Source organism: Glycine max, chromosome 13 (assembly GCF_000004515.6).
Source record: "Glycine max cultivar Williams 82 chromosome 13, Glycine_max_v4.0, whole genome shotgun sequence".
Classification (NCBI taxonomy): domain Eukaryota; kingdom Viridiplantae; phylum Streptophyta; class Magnoliopsida; order Fabales; family Fabaceae; genus Glycine; species Glycine max.
In genome coordinates this window covers 30,716,658-30,742,093 of record NC_038249.2, presented here as the reverse complement: position 1 = coordinate 30,742,093, position 25,436 = coordinate 30,716,658, and the positions used below count along the sequence as shown (strand labels likewise).

Here is a 25,436-nt window from a genome sequence, read left to right as displayed (position 1 = left end):
ACATCGTCAACTAGGCCATGAACGTCGTGGTGACGACGTGCCGTAGCGTCGACGTCACGCCGGAGAAGCTCAGTCACAAGTACGTCGGTGAAGATGGCGAAGGAGGGGCATGACAGCGACGAGAGAGGAATTTCCAAATTTACTCCTTTGAAGATAGAATTTGAAATTCTATTCTTTCAACTAATTAAAATCCTTTTTTAAAATTTTAAAATTTTGAATTTCTTTTACTAAAATATTCAAACAGTTACTTTTAATAAAAAAAAGAATTTAATTTCCTATAAAAAAAATACATTACCTAATTAAATTATCCTATCCAAACATACTCTAAGTTAATTATGATAAAAGAAAATTTTACAACCCTAATAATAAAATCTTACTTCTTTAAGTGAAATCGATTATATGCATCACATCACATCATTCAGCTAATTACATATCAGATTAGGAAATTTTAAAAGACTATTATAAGAAAACCAGACCTTAATTACATATTTAAAGTTTATTATACTAATCAAATATCAACAACAGTAATTTAAAACAGAAGTACACACTCTCACAACAAAGATACAGAACTCATAAAAAACACACTCTAAATAGGGAAATTAACCAAATCACAGCACACGAATCCAACATAAGCAAACTAAAGACATGTCCTTGGCTAGAGCAATCACTTCAATCTTCCTTCCCCAACAGAGTGAGGATGAATTTCTTGTAGTCCCCTGAGATTTCCTTGGCCACTGCATCCTCAAGGTGAACACTATTTCTCTTATAATAAAGCTCTTTGATGTCCCTGAGGTCCTTCTCAGCCCTTGAGACCACCACACGGGTGAGTGCATCCTCATCAGTTCCAACCCCTTTTATCGCATTGCGCAGAACCTATTCGTCATAGAAAAAAAAAACTTAGGGTAAATGTTTCTCTAAGACTATCCTCTACAAAACATCATAATTGTTAAGCACAGAATCTAATTTGAATTCAAATGCGAACATAGATGAATAATATGACTTTGATTATTCATGAAAATACTTACAAGAATCACAATTGTGAAAGATCAGAAAATCTATATCATAACAAAAAGTTAAGAGAATTGAGAAAGCCCAACTGAATTTTAGATTTGTTAAGATTCAAGATTTCAACTAACACAATGTATAATTGCTATAATGCGAATAACATGATTCTTTTTCAAATGATGTCTCATACTTGCAGATATAATAAGGTGAGAGAATCTGACCTTTTCATAGTACTTTTTGTGGTCATTGATACATCTAATAGCAGTGTGCAATGCTTTCTGGAAGTCAGTAGATGCATTATCCAACAATTTCTGTAAAAAATAAATATATGCACATATCAATTATTTTAACTTTCAATTTTTTTATCAAACATGTAGAGAACAATCAAGAGAGTAGTAAACTATTTCCTTTGTACCTTAGTTATGGAAGCGCCATGGTCATCTCTGTAGCGGTTGAAAGTTGCCAGAAGTTGTGTCTTGCTCCTTGTGGTGAGGATCCTGATGGCTTCTTCATGGTTGCCCTTTTTCTCCTTGATAGATTCATGAAGAATATCAGCTTCAGTTTTGGCCAATTTTGCATTGACCTCATCACCATCATACCTATATGCTGTCACCAACCCAACCAACAGCTGCACAAAGCCAAAACCAAGCACAGGCTCAAAACCATTAGCATATAACCCTAACATTTCATTAAGCATGTGCTTTTTATCAAAGTCTTCAAAAATGGTCCAGAACTGCAATTGTGGCCACATCAGGTGATGCACTTTGCCATTTGAAACCATGGTCAAAACCATGAGCGTTTTTGCCCCGAACATTTTGATCATTAAGGATTGTGATCAAGGTTTTAAAAAACAGTCTTGCGATTCTCATTTTGGCTATGACATCAAGTTTTTTTTTTGGGGTTCTCTGCGACTACAATTGTGGTTGTATTTGTCTATAATTTCTTGCAATGCCCTGCTATGATGGCAATTAAAAACTTTGCTTTTGATTCACCCTTATGCTATTATCCAATCATTGTTTTCCAAGGTGGCATAAAAGAGTTAATAATGTGAAAATTGTGATAAATGATAAGACATGGTTGAATGACTTGCATATATGCAGGGATAAATCCAGAAAACACTTATTAAGATGTCAAACTATATGATTGATGAGAGGACCAAGTTATAAAGACATGACAATATCAATTGGGATAGGCAATCATATTTACCTGGCGAATATCACCAGTGGTATTAGTAGCCACATCTTCTTCCAAAGATCTCTTGTAACGGTTGTGATAGGCACGCTTCACTGCCAAGACCTCGTCAGCTGAAAGCACACAAGCAATTTCCACAATCACATGGTAACCTTTGCTGCCATTCTTGATGGCAACATTGGCCAAAACAGCATCACGATCTGCAGGTTCCAGCATCCAACGGTACACAGCTCTCTGTTTTGTTTGGACCCCATTATCCAAAATCATTAGTACTCTTGATGCTATATGGGACAGAACCATGTGAATTTTTTTGATGAAATGAGTTCTAGATTCTTCAATTTTTGGTCAAAATTGGTCTTAGTTCTCATCTTTTAAAAACGATGATTTTGATCTTTGTATTTTTTTTAATGGGTTAATTTCATCTGCATCTTAGTATCTTATATTCTACAAAGAGGTATGAAATCCATTGATTATAAAAATTATGATGACCAAGATCATTATTTTTAAAGAATACAGATTTTTTTTTATCCATAGGAATTGAACATGATATCAAAGCGTTTATAACATTCACACACCATGTTCAATCAACTGAGTTAGACCCCTTGGTTAAAAAATAGGGATTAAGACCAATTTTAATGAAAAATTGGGAGATTTAAAACATATTTTGCCCCAAGTACAGTAAAATCATGTTGTAATAATGCTTACCTCAAAGTCACCAGAGAGCTCAGACTCCAGGCGTTTAATGAGGTCCTCTTGGTAAATTTCCTCATAAACCTTTCTGATTTGTTGCCTCTGATGAACATTTCTATGACCCAGTATTGCAATAACGGTTTTCTCATCGGTCCCCCATCCTGCACAGTTCAAAACCATTAGATATTAAATATTATGTCATATTTTACTTTGCCAAATATACATCATATTGATAAACTATTTTTCATTAAATAGAAACTTAAATCTATATTGAATTTCGTGAGAATTGGTAGAAGATTAGAGGAGCTAATGTTTTCCATCATAGAATCAATATTCTTGATGGATTTTCAAGATGACAAGAATTATAACCAATTCATAAGCACAATCAAAGTAAATAATAATATTAATAATAATTTAAGGAATAGGAAGAGAAATGATGCATATATAAACCTTGGAAAGCTTTTCTAAGAGCTTCTGCATCTAAACCAGGTGAAAAGGTGATGGGAGCAATAAGGGTAGCCATGGTTGATTTGATTATGCTTTCCTCACTATGGTGTTTAGTACATTGGAGTTTGGTTTCCTAGCTCATGTATATATAGTACAATTAATACACTATACAGTTGTGAACTATGCTCTTAATGTGTAGTACAAGTTTTATAACAATGCCAAGGTTTGTTTTGAGCAATGCCAAAATCTACTGGAACTAATTGAAGATGTTGTCACTGTCAATTTGGACCTTCGTATGATATAATTAATAACCTATATCTATACAGCTATGAACTGTTCTTCTACTGCATACATATTTGTTATGAGCAATGCCATGATTTTCAATAGTTGCTGTCAATCTGGACCTTTATAGCACCGGCAAATTGAAGAATCATGGAGCAACATTATTCCAATTTATAGGCATTAAGTGATCACAAATCTAATGTAATAAGTAATTACATACGAAAATGAAATGTAAAAATAAAGAGTAACTAAAGAGTTATGGGAGATACATTATATCATTTTCATTAAAGAAATAACTGATATACACGTCAGAAGAAAAAAGTATAATTCCACCTATACCCATTGTAGACTTGATTTAAATGCCTCACCTAATCTAAACTAAACACAGCAGGAAAATTGAGCGGTTGCAAACTCACACAGACATTAATTGTACACGGTAATTCAAAATTAGGCTTTATTCTATATAGATTATAGAAAGAGGGAGAGAAAACTACGACTTTTAATTAAATGCTTTTTACTTCCATAATTTTTCTTACAGACATAAATAATTATTAATATTTTATCTTGCATTATTTTATTCTCGTTTTTTAAATTTTATAAATGAAACATTGAAGTCAACAACAATTTTCGTTTTGCTACTCCGGCCTATGTATATCTTTTCCAGCAAAGGAAAGATATCGGAGCTAGCTAATTTTGAATTTTATGACCCAACAATTACATATTAGTTGAAAAACTACTATGCCATAATTATTGTGGTGCCACCTCTCAGTGAGTATTTGATAAAAAAAAGTTATCAAGAACATCATAGATAGAGTTTTTCACTAAAGAAAAAGGTGATTCAGAGTTCATTCAACTATATATATCTTCTAACATGGAAAAATCAAAATAAAAACCAATAACTGAAATAAGATCGCTCTTATGTTCTAAAGAACAAAGAAGATTAATTAATTGATCCTGAATGCAATACGTGGTGTAAATTAATCACAGTCTAATAAGCTTTAATTTGTAATGAATACAAGGGTTGACCTGGTGGTTGAAATTAAAGGGAGAGGGAGAGGTGTGGGTTATAATTCCCCTACTAATAAAAACTAGCAACATAATTTTCTAATAAAAAATACTATATGCAAAATCCTTAAATAGAAACCAGAATACCAGATACATCGAATAAGGGTAAATTTGAGCATTATTAGTTATTTTTTTTATATAAAAAAACTCCATACTGTACATGGCATTGTATATAATTATCTGTCATTTTCTTTTATACACACGTCTAAAAAATACACACCAAAATGAAAGAAGAAAAATTGCTTATAAAGAAAGAAAAAAAAAAGACAGTTTAATTTGCAAAACATGTTTCTTGTCTACATGATAAATAATACCTTTGAAAGCCTTATGTAGAGCCTCAACGTCTTCAACCGGAGATTTTTGGTTTGGAGCAACAAGGGTAGCCATAGAATTAGCAGCACTCAATTAAGCTAGCTCTTCCTTAATTTCTCTCTCACCACACTATAAGTGCTGAAGAAATATATGTGATATCGGAGATTGAATTGGTTTTATCACAAGCTCAGTATATATATATATTGCCAAATATTGCTTCCTAGTTGTTATCGCCTTAACACCATCATCATCAAATCTGAACGTTACTTTTCATGTGACGATTATTAGTTATGTGCATTAATTAATTAATTGGCATTCTTCGGTGTTAAGAAAGCCATTTGAAATATTGGAAATTGCAAGAAAACGTTGTAAAGAAACGGAAAAGAAGAACTTGATTCTTTTGGCTTCAATTGGAATTGCTTCCATGCATCACAAGACAAGGGAATAGTGAGGTGTTTTGAGGAGTTTTTTGGGCCCTTTCTGATTACATAGGGAATAAATTAAGCAGGATGATCTGTGATTGTCTTGTTTTCTTATATATCGTTACTTTATCTTGTTTTATATATATATATATATATATATATATATATATATATATATATATATATATATATATATATATATATATATGAGAAAAGCATCTTATATGAAACTAAAATGATTAAACTTGAATAATATAATCAAATATAAATAATTAAAATTTAATATCATGTAATCATTTAGTGTAACAATGGTTCAAAGCTTTCTTAGCAACCGTTCAAAAATAAAGAGTGTGGAGAGGCAGAGGTGGGGAGAGAAAAAATAATAATGAGTGTTTTTATCTTTTAAATGTTTGTATTTAGAATTAATATAAAAATTCACAATTATTGAGTAAAAAAGAAGAAGGAAGTCTTGTCTTTTTCATAATTTCATCTATATTTATTTAAGTTGTGTTGTTTCATTATCTGTTTTTCAAAACAAACATAAAATAACTATAATTATAATGTGCAATACCGTGATTTTTTAACAAATTAAACTGATCATCAATGTTCTATTAAAAGAATGGTCGATAATAAAGTGTGAATGGAAAAGTTGTTGTTTCATACTCGGCTTAAGGTTCAATCTGGACAGTGGGCTACATTGGGCCAAAATTTAGTGTTCTGTTTAATGTACGTTAAATTAAACAGATACATATTTTCATATATATTTTATAAGAAATAGAAATTTGGAACTTTTAGTTCAACGATCGTTTGAGACCTCTCAATAAAATATCAAGCACGCACCAAATCAACTCAAATTAAATAGGGTTAATTGATGTCACTACTTAGGTGAATGATTTCTAGAATACACTCGTGCACTTCATACTATATATTCCCTTGGAGTAAATTTACCTTGTAAATACATTAGAAGTCGGTAATATTACCTTCTTGAGCATGTATTAGAAAACTCAGTCCAATAAATACAACCAATGTCACTAAGCATTTATTATATCTAATCAAATTAATTATTACTAAGTCAAAAAAATACTACTCTAGTCTTAAAAACAAACAAAAAAAATAAAACTATAATTTATGCTAATTAAGAAAGTTTTTTCTCAAAAAAGAAGAAGAAGAAAACTAGTTAGTAACATTTAATTATACTAATCTCATTTAAAAAATAAATATTTTTTTTCTAAATTATCTTTTTTTTTTCAAAATTGATATCCAGAATAGAAGAAAATTATCAAAAATAAAACTTCAATTAATTGAAGGAGATTTAAGAGATAATTTCATTAAACAAGTCAAAATTAATTTAAATTTATTTATATTTAAAATCAAGACACAAGATTTTTTTCTTATATATTTAAAATTGACTAGGTACTCACCCCTTTCTTGTAGTATTTAAGTTGTACTGGAAAACTATGTTGTGGTTAAGACATCTCATACTTTAATCTTACATAAAGAGTGGTTTGGTCAACATTGAAGTCAATCAGGTAAGTTATCTCATTTTACACGCATGAGATATATACAAATAAACATGAAAAAAAAAATGAAATTTTCACCAGCATATGCATGTCTAATCATTTTCATATTCTTGTACTTGATAATTTAATAACGTCATATAATAGTTCTACCAATGACATTTCTTTTGAATTCAACTATACTCCATCTCTTTTAATTATAGATTTTTTTTTAAAAAAATTATTTGTTTTTTTATAAGATTTTTTTCCTCTAATTTTTAGATGTATTGATTATTTTTTCTTATATAAATTTACTTAATTATTTTATCTTTAAACATTAATGAGAAACAATTAAATAGATAAAAAAGAATAATTTTAGAATTAGAGTATAATTAATAGATAAATTTAATGTGATTAATGACATAAATTAATTGAAAGAGTTTTATAATTAGGAACTAAGGTAGAATATATTATGATATTAAATTTTATATTTCTTAATCCAATTTAAAAAAAATGTTTTGTGTAAATTACTCCATAGTACATCTTGCATTTTAAGGCAATAAAAAACTATGAAAAAAATAAATTATCATCTCATCATCGATAAGCTAAACAACCTCTTATTACTATTTCTTTTTTTAAGAAAATCAAAACAAAATTAAGTTTTAGGTGATTCGTTTGCGTGTGAAGTGCACCATGTTCCGTTACAATCGATGGCCCATTTTGATGAATACTTAACTCTCTTTTTTCGAAAGGGATGAATAATTTACTCAGGTTAGTAGTACTTTGGCATATGAACACGAGCGACACACATAACTCGAGGGAACAACTCTTGTCTTTTGCTTTCATAACTCATAATTGATTTTGATAAAATGCGTTACATCTAGATATAAAATTTGATTGTGTCTGAAAAAGATGATAGTGTTCTTAAGATGAATTTTGTTTCCACTACTTTTTATAGTAGTAGTGACAATGTTGTATCTAGGACTCCATACAAATTATTTATCAACAAGCAATTCTAAAAATGCCATTTTTATGCAGTAGAACAACAATATTTTCGTTTAAGAATTACTATCTTAAGGTAACAATATTAATTAGAGTTTGGAGATAAACTTTTACTTTAAAATTTTAATTATAATATTTGAAATTAATTTAAAAAATAACAATATTAAAACTCAACTCTAAAAAAATTATAATTATATTTTCATTTATTAACCCTTATCTAAATCATAATTAATTTTATCCACTATGGGGGAGTGGATAAATTCAACATGGCAGTAGGTGGAAGCATACGTTGGAGACGTGCTTTATTTATTTGGGAACTAGAACTATTGGAGTCTCTTTTAGATGAGCTAAAAGATATTCTGCTGGATCCGAATTTGTAGGACTCCTGGAATTGGAATGTTAAAGCTCCATCAAAGGTATGGAGAGAATACCAACTAGAGACAAACTGCGAAGATTTTGATCATTAGAAATGATATTATTCTCAATGGTGAACAGTGGAGTTCTGAGAAGATTATGGACTTAATCAAAATTTGAGCGTGGCAATGGAATTAGGCTAAGTTGCCATTTCTTTTTACTGCATCTTTATATGAATGGACTGAACAATTAGGACCAGTTCTCAAACAACAGGTCTGAATTATTTCTTGTTGGAGTTGCTGTGATTGGGTTCAGTATGGAAATAATAGGATGGGGATGTATAATCAGATGCAAGAGACGATCATTCTTGGTTTTCATCTGCTGCTTTACTCTATTCTTGGTTAATTTTTTATGATTTTAATAAGTGTTAAAAGTCTAAAAATATATTTAAGTTTAAATTTTTATTTTAGGTCCTTTTAATCTTATTGAGATAACTTTTCGGAACACTATCTACCTAAAGTTAATACACAAATCAATTATAACATCTTATTATTTACTAATAAGTTGTTAATCTCAGATTTAAATTTTATGAATAAGAAAAAAAGTAATTGGAGAAAGAGATTCTATTAAAGATGGTTTCTGATAATATAAATTATAAAATAATTTTACATTATTATTTAATCATAAATTATCATTAATATGACTTTTAAAAGATTTATTATAAAAATTAATAAATTTATCCTATATTATAAGTTAAAAATTGTAATTGATCGAGTGACGATTAAAATTTATAGCTTTTCTATATTGACAGTGCATATCATATTTTCTCTTTCTCGGGAATCCTTATCTTTGCAATGCATTATAATTAATTTTTTTATATTTTTTAAAGTGTATACAATAAATATACTTTAATTAGAATTTTATAATTTTAACTAAACTTGACATTAAAATTTATATATTACGAAAAAAATTTGATTTAAGTTAATTGTGACCTTTATAACATCAATCAAATTTTAGTTGAGTTAAATTTGATTTCCTTTATAACATAAATCCAAAACAGTGTAAGAGAATTTAAAAACATCACCTTATTATAATTTTAAATTAGGTAAAACTTAATTTAAATCATTCCCTTGTCATCTTATCAACATTCCTGCCACCATAGTTTGGCTGCAACTTACTAGCAGCATTTAAAGAAAAAAAAGTTTAGAAGACAAATCAAAGGCATTGTTCAACAATGACTCCATGGCCCAATGGATAAGGCGCTGGTCTACGGAACCAGAGATTCTGGGTTCGATCCCCAGTGGAGTCGCTAATATTTTCCCCAATGGTTTCGATTTCAAAGACACAAAGATGATTTCACTTTTGTTAGCTTTTTATATGAAGAAATCGTACACACGTTAGACAATTTTTTTTTAACGTAAATGATATGAAATTGTGTTTGAGTTAGCAATTTCAGTTTAATTTTTTTTTTATATTAAGCCAAAAATTGTCTTTCCAAGTGATAATTTTGGTTCTTTATGAATTTTAAAAAAACAATAAAATAATAAATAAGCGAAATAAAATATAACTTAAACAACAATCACATACTAATTAAGCATAAAAAGAAGATAAAGTATTACAAGTATTTTAGATATTTCATTATTTATATAGATAATTACCACGATGATGTCCTTTGTTGTGACACATCCATTTCATTTCTTACGCTTTTTTTGGAATTGATTTATCTATTTCATTATGTATATGATTAGTATTTAGTCGTCTTCCTAATTGATGTTGTCGCAATTTAGGGTTAGGGTTGAGAACAAATTTTAGACCTGTATATTGATACCTTTATTTATAAGGGAATGAAATTGAAGTTCATAAGCCTTTTAAATGTTTTTCAACTTATACATAAGATCAACAAATGAGTCGATGTGTAAATGACAAGAAAAACATGTTGTAATAACATGAGAGTAAGGAAGTTATATAGGTTTAAATTTTCTACAATCACACCACCTTTCATTCATCACGCACATGTGTCCTCTTCACATCCTCGAATGGATAGACGTGGCAATATTATGATAAAGGGAGTACAACCAACTTAACTTGGTCATAGATCAAGAGGAAAACAACCAAAACCTACTCAACAACAATCGGATGAAAGACCCAGACAACACACAAGAAGACCCACATGTGAGACATCTTCACCAAATAAACTTTTTTCTTTCAATATATGTAACATGTATTTTATTTATAATATTATGAACATTTTCAAGTGCTTTTGAATTACCTAAATTTATTGTTATAATCATATTTAAAACAACTTTTATTTTTATTTTAATTTAAATTTAAATATCCTAATTTTGTGGAAAAAAATAATAAAAGGCATTATAAAATAATGAATTTTTTTAAAAAGAACCAAAATCGTCGTGACAAAGACGATTTTGGTTTAATATTAAAAAATTAAATTGAAATACCTAACATAAGCACAATTAATTTCTTCTAAATTACGTAAAAAAAAAAATCAAAACACATAAATCGTCAATAGGTGCAAGATTTCTTCATACAAAAAGCTATCAGAAGGAAAGTTGTGTTTGAGTATGATTTCTTTGTATTTGAAATTGTGTTTAGAATGACAATTTACCTAATTTTGTAAATAATTCAAAAAAAAAAACTCCAATTTGATAATTTTGAAAAAAAAAAATTACACTAGATTGATAAAAAAAAGCCCCCAATATCGTTGTTACCATAACTTGTTGTGCTAGACATGACAAATAAACTTGTAGATGGACTTTGATAGAGAATACTTGATTTGATCGGATATGTGTTTGAGTATGAGTATTATTCAAACTATCTAAGCAGAGATGAGAATCAACTTATATTCATACCTGTACTTGTCATATTACATATTTTTTTAATAATTTTTTATCCACACACACAATATTTTATTGATATCATTTTTTAAAATATAAACCAATTAGCTTAGTAGTTAAATAATTAAATAATAAACTTAAAAATAACCATTTAACTAAAAATATAATTGAATTCTTAATTTTTTAATTTTAATTTATTTTTCATTCATTATATTATATATTGTTTGAATTAAAATATAATTAAAGACTTAATATGTAATTTATTTAAAAATATATAAGTTAACTAAAATTATAAACAAGAGTGTAGTATGTTACCTGCGGATATACCCAAACCTGATAAAATCTGATAGATGTCAAAATTTTAAACTCGTCTTTTTTATACTCATACCCGACTCATCTTTTGCGGGGATGAGGATGAGAAAGGCAAAACCCATCCTCGATCAGTCCCATTGTGATTCCTAGTCATTTCTTCTACGCCTAAAAATCTCAGCCTTCACCTTTTGATTACCAAAAGATTTATACAAAATGAAAGTTTTACATTTTGAATCATCTAATCCACAATTTATAAGAGGTGTCTCCTTTCATTATGAAAAAGTTAGTCTAAAAAGAAAATTTTACATTTCAGATTAGAGATAACCTAATCAGAATGTACAGGGACTGTTAATTAAGAAAGTTGGGGAGTAAAAAGAAATAGTCTACTTCCAAACTCATGGGATAAAATCCCCTGAAATAAATTATGTTCTAGATTTGTCTATTCGTCCATGCTCAAGATGTAAAATAAAAATCTATTGGTAAATTAAGAATGAATTCATCAAGATAGACACATTTCTTATTTGAAAAATTAAGCGTACCTTCTGCATATACAGTTATTTACACTCACGCGTTATATTTAAATTAAAGAACCATTTCCCTTTGACAAATAAATGACTAAAACTCATGTTTAGCAAAATCTAGTCTAATTGTGGGAGTGCAGGAAGTTTTAGCCTATAGAATTATATCTTAAAGAAGTTTTTAAGAATTAATAATATTTTTAATGAAACAGAACATTTATCAAAATTGATTAGAGGGATTTATATTTTTTTTTTATAAAAATTAAACATTTTTTTAAACGTGAATCTGAATTCTTTAAAAGGGACACGAAGTGTGCCCCGTCAAGGAAATTGTAGGAAAAGATTAAAAGTTAAGGACTAAAACAGATCCATCAAGCTATCTAAGGGACTGTTGCACCATAAATAAAAGGGAATATATGCCAAATTAGAAGTCTTACAACTAATCCACATCAAAGGTAGTCGTTGAATTTGAGTCAAAACCCCAGGAAGATCCACAACAGCATTCAGCATTCTGGAAAATAACAGTATTGTTTCTAAGTAGCCATGTACACCAACAACCAGCGTGCCAAATAACAGCGCGTAAACGCTTTAAGTTTCTGTCCCGTAAAGAATAAACCATGCTGAATATAATGGCTATATATGTATCTGATTATGCTGCACCATACATATACCAAACAATCTATATACTGCAATCCAGACCTGAGCAGAAAATGGACATAGCAAAAACAGGTGTGTTTCATCTTCATAATTTCTCCTCCCAAATTTTTATACTTTGCACCTCCAAACCCACTCTCGCGATCCACCACTCACACGCCACATATCAGAAACCAAAGTATCCTTCTGCCAAGAGTTCTGAAATAAACGTGGGAACAGATCCTCCAAGCTAGTTTCACCCAGCAAAGAATCATGCCAGCACAAAGTGTTACTGCCACTTCCAACACTCCTACGAACAAAATTTCGAAACCAAACCATCTCCAGGGAATCCAGCTCCCACAGATCACGCCACCATAGGGAAGGCTTTCGAACACTAAAAAAATCATAAGAATTGGAATCAATCCTTCCATATCTGCAACACAGAAACTCATACCATAGTGGATGTTTGTCATTAAAGAAACGCCAATGCCACTTTGATTACAAGTTCAAATTAAAAGATTTAAGTCCTTCACTCCCAAACCACCCTCATAATTTGGCATACAAACTATCTCTCAATTAATCCACAGAATTTTAAAACCATCCACATTCCCATTCCATAAAAATCTCCTCTGTATTTTAATCAATTCTGCAATTTCCTTTTACTGGGTCTGTAAGAAAGGAAAAGTAATATAAAGGTAAGCTTTTGAGGATCGAATTGATCAATGCAATCCTTCCACCCATGGACAATTGTCTCCCCTTCCAGAAACACAGCTTCTTACTTAACAAATTAATAACTGGTGCCCAAGAAACTCCTCGTCTATGATTTGATCCAATAGGCAACCAAAGGAATTTAAAAGGAAGTGATGCCACAGAACAATATAAAAAGCTGCTGCACTATCCAGAAAATCAGAAGAGGCAACACACCAAAAAGCTTGCTCTTAGAGAAATTTACCTTTAGTACAGAAGCTAGCTAGTTCAAAGCTTCGAAGAAAAGCCTTAATAATAGCCCACAGATTTTCCCAGCATGCCCCTCGAACCAAAAACGAGTCATCTGCATATTGTAACTCAGAAATAGATGCCATGATTGACCTTGAAACCTTTGAACAAGCCCAATTCAACTGATTTATTTAACACGCCAGTTAGACCCTCTGCTACCATAAGAAATTAAAAGGGAGCCAATATTATTTAAATAAAAATTAATGATGGACTGGGGAGAGTGACGTATTTCATTTTATATCATGAAATCTTCCCTTGATTCTTGTTGTATTATCCTTTTTACGCAGTAGTTTTTTTTAATAGTGATTTTATAGTATGTCCTCCCCCTAACTTTTTGCAGTTTAAGCTTTGCAAGGTTGATCTGTTCAGTTTTGGTAGAAGGCTGGAAGAATGTTCTATATAAAAAGAACTTGTCTCCATCACTTCACTTCGTTGTGCTCGTGTATCAAACTCCATTGCAGAGATTAGAGAATAACAGCATTACATTTTGGGTCAGTCAGTCAGTTCGTTATTTTGCACTCAATGAAGTCAAGGTGAATGTCATTTATTATGATTTCACTTCAATGTAGAAATAGTATACTACTTATAATCAATATATTATTATGATTTCACTTCTGAAATTTTATATATATAATTAGAACTCTCCCTCATCATATTGTTTTTGCAGGCCGCAGCAATTATTCTTAGGGATTTTTCTATTACTTAATAGGAAGACTTTCACGTTTGGGGATTTTCTAACTGAAACTAACTTAAACTTATTTTTCTTTGCTGCACAGTTACTAAAGAAAAGAAAGATTAAGGCACCTTTTGCTTCACTGGACAAAATTAAAGAAAGTAATTAAGGACACTTTCTCATGGCACCAATTGGTAAAAAGAGGAAATTTTCTCTCATGTGTAGCCATTTTATTGATACGAAACACCAATCTGCTATTAGAAAAATTACTTTTTCTGGCCTTTTAATGACCATAAGAATTGCCACCAAAAGTTTTATTTTTCCTGGTTATGCAAAGTGTGTATTTACCAGCAATCGATATAAAAGCCATGAAGCATTTAGCGACCCTGGATATGGCAGCAATTGGCATATTGTCGGAAAAGGATTTAGTGGCCATTTATATGGCTTCTAAAAGGATTCACTGGATATCCCAGTGCACCCTGATCTTATGCTGACCTCCCTTAGGATGAGCTGTCCATTGGAGGGTTTTTTATCCTTAGATTCATATTTGTAATACTCTGATCGAATTCCTGAAAGAATACCTTAAGCTTTGAGGACTAAACGTCGTCACGAGAGGTTGGTGACTAAACTAGGATAGATCCCAGTGCACTCATCTCTAGCATTTCTCTTTAGTTTACAGCGTTTTGTGAATTTGCATAACGGTATAGCTTGCAATTATTATAAAATATGATAATTTGTTTTCCTTATCACTATTAATATAATCGTTGTCAGCAAAAGTTGGCAACCTTGTATTAATTCAACAATCATATTCTACACGTACTAGACAAAAGTTTTACAAATAAATTTCAAACTAACTTCATTCCCCTATTGAATTTGTTGGCCAATTGGGTTATTAATTTGTGAATTTTCATATCCCATTTTACTAATCCTTTGATTAAAATATTATAGTGAACATGATAACGTATTTTTTTTCATCATATGTATTCCCTACAATGATAATATGTATTGGAACACAAAAAAATGGTACAAATTTATTTAATCCACTAACTTAGACTAAGTTAAACAACAATCAATCATTGCTTAGTGCAATCTGTGTGCTTAAAGGACACGGTGTTCTTTTGGAGATCATAGCCAACCAAGAGGTTTTGCTGAGCCAAGTTCCCAAAGACGGCACCAGTTTCAGTTGGCTGGAAAGCAAAGCACACTACATCATCGGCCACTTGAACAAAGGTGTTGATAGCATTTAAAGTGACATCTGCACCCCTAAAATGTGCTGTGATCACTGGTACACTTGCATCTAGTTTATCAGGTGTAACTTTGTAGCAAAGACCCAACACTTGGTTTGGATCCCTAACACGCTTCAATTTCACTGTCTTTGCTACTGCTGATTCCAACTTTGAGTAAACACCATTTGGCAAAACAGTGAGCGTTGTACCTGAGTCAATTATGATATTTCCCTTTCCACCAGATCTAGGGCTTCCAAACTCTATTCTATTGCGTCCTACACTGAATGCTTCTAGGGTTAGGAAGTAAAATACTTGTCCATTTTGTGAGAATAACGGGGTTGAGACAGTCCCATGGCCGGAAACCACCGCAGCATCTCCAAAATTGAGTTTGCTAGATGCAGTAGACAGCCCTGGTACCAAACAATAAGAAAACTTCCCACCTGTTGAAGGACTCAATTGAGTTATAAGGGACACAGGTCCGCGCCCTAGGCCAACGATGCCGGAATTTTTCTCTTCAAAGCCAATAGCATTGTCACGCCCGCATCCTATCACAGTTCCAGGAAATTGGACTGGAGAGCCACTGGTGGAGCCTAAAGTGAGGGTCTCCACACTAAGATCTCCTTGTGAGTGTGACCCATCCGCATAATCAATACTATATAAACAATTTTTCCTAGAGGAGCAAGAGGTACCTTGAACAGATTGACATGTATTAGAAGGGCAAGGTAGGGTTTTGTATGTTTTGGATTTTGAAGAATCAAATATAGGAGTGATTTGTTTGTAGCATTTTTTACATGGTTGGCATTGGAGCCAAATGATGTCACTACCCGTATCAACAATTCCAAAGACCTGGAGTGATGGGGTTCCAACTGAATAGCTCATGAGGTATTCACCTAGAGCTGATATAACAGTGGTCTTAGGTGAGTTTGGAAAGACAAAAGATTGGTTCAAATGATTGGCACGGTTAATGGAACGACGCATGGCGTTGGCAACCCTTTGGAATCGAGTTTCTGTGGGACGAAAGAATGGTGATCTTGATGAGTCACGGTGGATCATCTCCACACTAAACCCACCATTGATTGCCTCTAAGAAAGAGAGGTTGTAAAGACACAGCAAAACAAGAGCCAGAGATGAAGAGCGTGACATTATTGTCATCACTAAGGTGCATACAAGTGAAAAAATAATCTCTCAAATTATTCAAATTCAAATATGTAACTACTAGCACATTCCTAGTGGCTTTTTATAAGCTTCTAGAGGTGCATGAGTCTGTGGAATTGTGTTTACTATGAATGATTGACCATGGATGAATATATGCTGAAATGTCATAATTGACCAATTTATTCGTATCACATATGATTATGGTATAATATGTGAGAGAATAGATTCAATTTGTGAGAGTAACCACTTGTGTTCTTAAAAGGGTAAATCAAAATTATTCAATCAGAAGATACTAATGGTAAAAATTTTACACCATCATTGAATAAAAAATACCAAATAAGGTAAAACTATTTACTTTTTAAATAATTATTTTAAAAGTTAAATTTATTTAATTTTTAAGTGATTGACAATTTAAAAATCTTTACATTGATCGACATTGTTTGAAAAATAAACTCAAACTTGAATCATTAAAATTAAAATTTAAAGCGCATTTTGGAATTATATATATATATATATATATATATATATATATATATATATATATATATATAAAGAAAATTCTAATTCAGGTTTGAACATTTGTTCTCAATTATTCAAATTATAGGTCCATATCAATTTTACAAATATTCCATCAGTGATGATCGATAACTTACTTTAAAAAAATAAACTGATAACTTAGTATTTAACTGTGCCTTATTGGTATGATTTGAATAAGATACTCAACCAAATTTGACTTTTATTCTTCATTTATGATAGCTTATTTGTATGATTTGACTAAGATACTAAGCCAAAATTGACTTTTCTTCCTTTTTTAACAACTCATGTCAATATTCTACATTGAATTAATAGTACTCTCTATTCTTTTGTTATAAGAAAAAGTCAATGTTTTTTTATTCTTAAATATAAATAAATGTTTACTACTTTTACGTTATTGAATGAAAGTATCTTCAAAATAGTCTTCATATAATAGAGATTTTATGCTTAATATCAAGTTTCACTAAAGAGTGTAGGTCAGAGAAAAAACAAAAAATTATTTTTAATTGGATTAACTCAATTTATTGAAGTTAACTCATTTTCTTAATAAGTGTAAAAATTGTTTTTTTCTTTATAAATTAAACCAATTAATGTTGCTAAAATTGGATTAGATAGGCCAATTCAACTCGTTGAATCAAGAATCCGATCAAGTGATTGGGGACTCTAAAAATTGGAGCACTCCATAACCAGTGGGATTTGGTTAAATCAGTATAAAATAAGCCGAAATCAGTGTTGAACCGATCTTTTTTAAAAAATAGTTTTTTTAAAAAAATTATTTAATCTGAAATATTTTTAAGACAAATAAAAATACATTCTTAAATATTTCACATAAGTATCAACTATTTTCTCAACTATTATTAGTTTTTATCTTATGAAACATATAATTTAATCATTAATAGTAATTTATAAATTTTTAATCCTATTTTTTTATTTCATATTATTTTATTACTTAAAATATTAAAGAATTAAAAAAAAAAAAAACCGATTCAACCACAGCTCAATTAGGATTGAACTCTTTAACCTTGAACCAATGGTCAATCACCGGTCCGATTATAAAAACATCGATAACTAATGAAATAAAAGAATTTTTTTTATTATGATAGAGAATCAAGGGATTTAACTCAATGAGTTGAAAAGTATGAATGAGTCTAATTTGATTGATTGAATAGTATGTGAGTTATTCTAAAATTCTTCTCATTCTTAAATGAATAAAGAGAAAGAATAATATTCTTAATTAGTACCGGTATCATATTGAAATAAATCATTAAAAAAGACAAATCCTAATTGAGATTTGAAAATTTATTCTCAATCATTAAAACTTTTGTACATATCAATTTTGTTACAAATGTTCCATATCATAGGTGATATCTTGTTTTGTATGATCTGACTAGAATATTCAACCAAATTTGACTTATCTTCATTTTTAGATATTATTTCTTAATGAGGGAGCATCAATGTTTTTTTTTTTAAATAATCAATTAATGTGAATATTCTACAGTTAGATAATATTTTGTTTTATAGAAATTTATAAAAAATACTAATCAAAATGTGACTCGTGTCTTTCCAATATATGTTCCAAAATAATAAAGATACAAAAAATATAAAAATCCTTTTTACTAAATATGATAGAGGATAATATTTTGATTTTATTCTATATTCTAAATAGGAAAATTCTTTTAAAATTGAATAATTAAATGCTTGATGGGTGTCTTAATTTCCAGTGTTAAAAAAAAATTGGCAAAATTATAATTTTGATTTTTCTATAATTTTAATTTTAGGATTTTGATTCCCATATTTTTAAATCAAGACATTTAGTATCCTCCTATTTTAAAAAATAAGTAATTTTAATCTTCTGTCGGTTGATCATTTAAAGTCAAACATTTATTACATTAAAAAGAGTTATATATTAAATATATTTTAATTATAAGTTTTGATAATTTGAGGAAAAAAAGTTAATAATTTTTTACTAATAATACATAAAAAAATAATATTAATATAATTAACTGAACAAAGTAAATATGTTAGTCATTTATTACCTTATCTATAAATGAAGGATCATAACTTTAATTTCTATTAAAACATTTTTTATTTTTCATTTTATTTCATCTTTTTCCATATAAACATTGAGTCAATTGCTTACTGTACGTTAGCATTAATATATCTTGGCCAAACTGATGTTGCCTTTTCTTCTTCTTCTGTTTTTTAGTCTGAAGAAATGTTATTGCACTTTTCGATGGTCGGGTCTCTTATATCACTAAGAAATATCTAATCATATAATTGCAGTACCAAGGGAAATAATAAAAATAAAAGTTTTGAGAAATATCAACAATATAATGTAAGCTGTCATCAATTTGTTTATTTTAACTAATATTAACATGATTCAAAAGCCAAGACTAAGGGTATGATTGATTCCCTTCTCACGTTTTTGTTTTAAAATGTTTTTTTTAAAAGCAATTCCATATGTATACATCTATTTAAGTTATAAAAACTATTTCCAAAACAAGTATTTTGTAAAACCATAAAACTGAAAAATGAGATATTTTCTTATTCTCTTCTATTTTATTTAAGTGTCGAGGGCACAAATTCTTAGAAACTAAAATGTTATCAAGGGATGAACACTTTCAGATGAGCTGAAGGGAGAAAAATATTTAGAAAACATTAAACATACAATGCCTAACTCTTCTAGCAATCCGCTAACAAAGTATGGTGTAGAGGCAAGAGTAAAAATAGAACTTCCATCAGAGAAACAAAATCCAGTTTTCAATATTTGAAATAATTCGCAGAACATAGTTGAAAAACACATGTGCTACCAAAACATGAAAGCCACTAGCAAATTAGAATAATTAAGATAGAAGTTACCTGTTCAAAATCTCTCCCAAATTTCCAGTAAATTGTCCCTCAATGTACTCTTCAGTGTTGGCAAGCTGCAGACAGGTCCACGAGTATAAAAAAGAATGAAAGCAACTAATTGTTGCATCATATCAATACTTCAAAAACATTATCAAAATGATGAATACATTGACAGAGGATACAAATATATGCATGTGACATTTCAAGTCAAACGGATGAGAAATTCTAACTCAGCAAGACTACCAACAAATTTGATATGTATTCTTATAAAGGAAGGATAGCCATACTGTTAACAAAAAAATCTACACTCAGTATGACAAGATTACAAAAAAAAAAAATCTACAACATTTTAGTATCTATTAGATTAATAACTCTTAACATTTGAAGAATTACAAGCATATATCTTTAATTCATATGTTGTCAAACAAGAAAGTGTTTTCTTCTAAAGGAAGGAAGGAAGGATAGTCATAGATCACAATGCTGACAAATTCTACACACTATGACAAGATATAACAAATATATGTCACATCATTTCAATATCAATCAAATTAATAACTCTGACATCCGAAAACTATGGAGACAATTAATTCACATATTGTCAATCAAGAGCATGCATTCTTCTAAAGGAAGAAAAAATAGTCATGATGTTAACAAAATATACACACAATGACTAGAGAAAATATTTTTCAATAGAATCGAAAACACCACAAAGTAAAATCAATACAATGACAACAAAAATCTTACCAATAGATGAAGTTGAAGTTGGTTATATAAATTATATTAGATCCTTCATCTCAGTTAAAGATAAAATCTTTAGAGATATTAAAGTACACATCAATAATGAGAACAAAATTTCCAAGCCAATGGTTACAACAAATGGGAATCCCAAATTGGAGCAAACACCTAAAAGTTAATTTACAAACACACCATTTCATAACCTAACCGTTTTTCTATTTATTTTTTCCTACTAAAACGGTTCAAAATGGGTGAAAGCAGTTATGAGCTGAAAGTGTGATGACGGTCAAATGAGTTGAAAGAGGAAACACATGCCTGTTTGGAACAACTGAAATACAATTGAACGGGGATGAAAACACGTGGAGCCCACTTGAAAAACTTTAACCTAAAAAATGAGGTGAAAGAGAGTGCAACGAATAGAAGTTATGTGAATGTGTAATGTTCACGTACTGTCCTTCAATAATTCTAATTTTTTTAACCAACTTGTGACTCTAGTGCAATGTTAAAAAGCTTTTTTTAAAAAATAAAAATCATAAGCATTGATCTATGGTGATAACATAATTGATTATTTTCATTCAATTTTTTTTTTAAAAAAAAACACTTAACTGTGGGATATAAGCGATTATATATGTCTTGACATGATCCGTTATATGCCTTTTAATTTTATTTTATTTTTAAGAAAAAGCTTTCCGTCGAGCAATTTTTTTCTCAAGGTTAATTAGGAGTAAAATTGAGATTTCATAAATGTTTAATTTTAGATTTCTTTCTTTTATTATCTACCTAACTACTTTATTTCAAATATTTAATCTTTTTTCAACTCTCTTTCATCTATATCAAACGACCTCACTTCCACTCTCTTTCATCTATTTTGATTCCTCTTACTTTGATTCATCTTTACCAAACACAATCAATTTCACAAGTTGGTTTGCACAAAAGCAGAATGCTACTTAGGAATTTCCAGACCAATGTGAATCCTAAGCTTGAACTCACCTCCATATTTTTTTTGGTAAGTCATTTTTATTTTATCTTTTTAAAATTTTGTTTTGACATTTTATCATGCGAGTCAATATATTCCTTTCGTTTGTTCAAGAGTCATGCTCTTAATTAAAATAATGAGTAATAACTGTCACTTTAATATTTTTTATTAATTTTAAAATAATTAATTTTAATATAATCATGATTTTTAATCGTCACTATAATAATTTTAATTTATAAAAGAGAACGTAAAATCAATACAAATAAAAAAATCAAATTGACTGTATGGTCACTCAAACTAACTTACATAATTATTGCTCTAAATATCTAAAACACTCCTAGCCATTAATATTCTTCTATAAAAAAAAAAAGAAGTTAAAATCACATAAACATAAGCCACATAATGTTCAAATGAAGATCTACCTTCCAAAACAAATAAAAATAAAAATTGCAATCGAGAAGTGAAGTTGCGTCATCGTTCATGTAGCCTCATTGCTGCAACAACTAGCTACCATCACAACCTTAAAACAATGATTATGCTCTTCATGGTTATATAACTTGGTTTAGTGGTTGAAGTCAAATTCCTTGGTGAATTTTTCTTTTTCAAGGCTTTAAGTGTGATGTCTTGCTTTGTTTGAAAAAATGTCAGGCAAGAGCCTTGAAATATATCCCCTTCATCTATTTTAATTATTTGACCATTGTAGTGTATTAATCAATTAATGGATGAGGAAGACATATTATGTATTGTGTTTGCAAAATTGAAAGAAAGTAATAGAGAGAGAAAGTGTCGTGTGAATGTGTTAAATGAATGTGAATATGACTTCTAGATATAAGGATCAGGGTTTACGACCTAGGGTTAGGGTTTGAAGCTTTGGATTTCTTAACGTAAAACAAGTGTCTTTAACGCAATAACGTAAAACATTGGATTCTCTAACACACTAGCATAAAACAAAAGTATCTCTAATGCACTGGCGTAAAGTAAAAGTGTTTCTGATTGATGTCTTGATGCCAGACAAGTAAGGAAATAGAGATTCACCTGATGTATCTACCTTTGTTATCAAATTTTGAAAGAGCTGGATAGTATAACTAGAGTTTGGCATATTTAACATATTTGTACAAAGAAATGAGTAGGACAATTTATCCATCATCCAAAAAATGGGAGGATGTATTGTGTTGTTGTAGTCTTGGGCATGGTATCGCATGTCATTCATTCAACCAACGGTTAAGTGTCAACCGTTATATCTACTAGCAACTAAAATTTCTCACTCAAACAAATACCATTTTTGGTAAAGTATTAGACACTAACATATTAAATTTCACTAGATGAAGTGACAAAGGACTATGATTTTTTGGAGTCCTATGCAATGATGTTATAGGTTACAAATCAAGATTCGATAACATGCATAATAAGGAGGTTGAACAATTTATTTTTGTTTTATTAATTCAAACACCAATTACATTGTTTTATAAATTATTAGCGCAATTATTTTTTCAGATCCATTGGATGCCTTACAGAAGGTTTGAGTCATTTTGCAAAAATATGCATACAAGGATTTCAAAATATGGAGTGCCTATGTCGCTTTAATTTATTTCACAATGGTAGTATGACAACAAACTAACAAGGTCTTGCTCCAATTTGAATTTTGTCAAGACATGCCAAATCCATTGCATAATGTTGATAAACTCCTTTGAATTGATATGAGAGAACACAATGACACAAATTGGGCAGAAGAACATCAACAATGGATCATAATTTGGAAAGAAAGACACAAATGTGTTAAATTGTTGTGTTCCATAAATGTCAGTTTGCCCGTGTTAATTGATTGAACACTGAACATTGCATTCATTGATTAAGCATCATATTTTTCTGAGACGAATTGACTGAACATTGCTTTTTTCAAGATGATTTGAACTCACATTGTTTTTTCTAGATGATTTGACCTTACATTGCTTTTTTCAAGATGATGTGGCTAAATGATGCTTTTTACGAGATGATTTGAGTGAACACTGCTTTTTTCAAATTACGCAAATCAATCGTAATAAATTAAGATACAATATAAACCATTTATATTGTCAGTGTGATCTCAATCGTTGATATGAGTCACGGTAGAACAATTGATCACCTAATTTAAATAGTAGTAGGGGTTAAATGCAATTCAACACATTTGTTTAATATTCACCATATTGCTTAAAACATAAAGAGTATAACCACTCTTGTGTATTGTCATGGTGACATGATTGCATTATATGAAAGGATAATGTTTGAATGCCTTAGTGGTCTTAAAGACATCATAATAAGTGATTGTTTTATGCCTTAAGGAAAATAAATTTTTTATGCTAACGGAGGTTGTAAAATTTTACTTGATCTTTTTTATTGTCAACTAATTTATGTAGGTGATGGTTGTGTTAAATATGTTTGTATGGAGCTCAAATGTGACGATGATGTGGGAAAAATATTTTTCGTCTATTCAGAATTTAGTACCAATGGTCTAATCGAGTTGAATGCAACTTTTAAGCGTTTTCTTGATGAAATCCTTATTTTGCTGCACAAATCAAGAATTGCTGATGAAAGCATTACGCTGATGCCTGATGAATCTGTGTAGTCATTTTCACAAACTAATTGTTCTAACTTTTTTATGCACGTTAACCATGTAAGTCCCCGAGTTGTTTATATAAGCTTTTTTTTTTTTTTTTTATCTTCTTCGATCTAAATAAAACTTGGTTTCATTTTTTTTATGTATGTTTACTTTTAAATTATGTCACTTATTTTAAATATTTCATTTAAGGATTAATTATTATTTTTTAAATACTATTTGATAAAAATAGATTATAAGTGTTTTCTTTAAAATAAATTAATTTAAAATGAATCTATGTGTCATGTTGTGTGGAATTGACAACATCATAGAAAGATTTATAAAAAAATTTAAACAAAATAAATTTAATATAAAATTAACAATAACATCTGAAAATTAAAAATTTATATTTTATATAAAAATTAATATATATATATATATATATATATATATATATATATATAAATTAATAAAAAACAAATTTAAAACAATTAAATTTTTTTTAAATGTTTTAAAAAATATCAGATAAGAAAAGACTGATTTCTTAAATATGTTTTTAAAATAAAAAAAATCACGTTTAAAAATGGGTCTCCAAGAGAACTAATTTCTTAACTATCAAAATGAAAAAGAAAAAACAGAAAGTGAAAAATTAACTTGGGAGAATCGATTTATCATCTTAAATAGTATTTTTTTTATTACCTATATAAATAATTTTTTAATATATTATTTGGGTAAAAAATTCACATAACAAACATTGAAGTTATTAGACAACATATTACGTTGTGTATTATTTGGTGGATAATGGACGGTGTAGGTAAAAAAAATATAAAATTTATCATAATATTCTTTTAATATTAATTATTAATTATCTTAATTATAGAATTCATATTGTCATTATATATTACAAAAGGAAATAAAGGTTGATGTTGATTTTAAATTAGGGAATAACAACAACAATAATGTGAGGTTGCACATGATAATTTTTGATTTTATGTTGAAGTGGAAGATTATTAAGAGAGTGAGGAGTGAGAGATGAGGGCAGGGAGACGTGGAGGAGAGAGAAAAAAGAGACTTAAGGATTTTTTTTATTTTATTTTATCTTAAAACATTTGTGGCGATTTGACAAATGTTAGGGACT

The 25,436-nt window shown here is 29.5% G+C and overlaps 2 protein-coding genes and 1 non-coding gene across 4 annotated transcripts; 1 reads left to right on the top strand and 2 right to left on the bottom strand.

The window, feature by feature from the left end:
* Positions 1 to 481: 481 nt before the first annotated feature.
* Positions 482 to 5,301, bottom strand: LOC100782110 (annexin-like protein RJ4). 2 transcript variants are annotated; one of them, XM_003542786.5, is made up of 6 exons: positions 4,995 to 5,301; positions 2,902 to 3,047; positions 2,212 to 2,430; positions 1,421 to 1,633; positions 1,227 to 1,316; positions 482 to 873 (listed from the first exon to the last, which is right to left on the bottom strand). In XM_003542786.5, the coding sequence occupies exons 1-6, from the start codon at positions 5,065 to 5,067 to the stop codon at positions 670 to 672; spliced, it is 945 nt and encodes a 314-aa protein (XP_003542834.1). In that variant the 5' UTR covers positions 5,068 to 5,301; the 3' UTR covers positions 482 to 669. The 2 variants fall into 2 exon arrangements, with proteins under 2 accessions (XP_003542834.1, XP_003542833.1); XM_003542785.5 differs by lacking the exon at positions 4,995 to 5,301 and adding an exon at positions 3,337 to 3,680.
* A 4,201-nt stretch (positions 5,302 to 9,502) lies between these two features.
* Positions 9,503 to 9,575, top strand: TRNAR-ACG (transfer RNA arginine (anticodon ACG)). The gene has a single exon. It is a non-coding gene; the product is annotated as a tRNA-Arg (tRNA).
* Positions 9,576 to 15,323: 5,748 nt separating this feature from the next.
* On the bottom strand, positions 15,324 to 16,619 carry LOC100791135 (aspartic proteinase CDR1). The gene is made up of 2 exons (XM_041007940.1): positions 16,166 to 16,619; positions 15,324 to 16,096 (listed from the first exon to the last, which is right to left on the bottom strand). The coding sequence occupies exons 1-2, from the start codon at positions 16,617 to 16,619 to the stop codon at positions 15,324 to 15,326; spliced, it is 1,227 nt and encodes a 408-aa protein (XP_040863874.1).
* Between the last annotated feature and the right edge of the window lie 8,817 nt (positions 16,620 to 25,436).

Excerpts from the sequence above, each read along its gene's own strand:
- LOC100791135 (XM_041007940.1), bottom strand. The coding sequence starts at position 16,619 with ATGTCACGCTCTTCATCTCTGGCTCTTGTTTTGCTGTGTCTTTACAAC. Across the intron at positions 16,097-16,165 it reads TACATGTCAATCTGTTCAAG|GAGATCTTAGTGTGGAGACC; the intron begins GTACCTCTTGCT and ends CACACTCACAAG.
- LOC100782110 (XM_003542786.5), bottom strand. The coding sequence starts at position 5,067 with ATGGCTACCCTTGTTGCTCCAAACCAAAAATCTCCGGTTGAAGACGTT. Across the intron at positions 2,431-2,901 it reads AGCTCTCTGGTGACTTTGAG|AGAGCTGTGTACCGTTGGAT; the intron begins GTAAGCATTATT and ends CAAACAAAACAG. Across the intron at positions 874-1,226 it reads ACAAAAAGTACTATGAAAAG|GTTCTGCGCAATGCGATAAA; the intron begins GTCAGATTCTCT and ends TATGACGAATAG.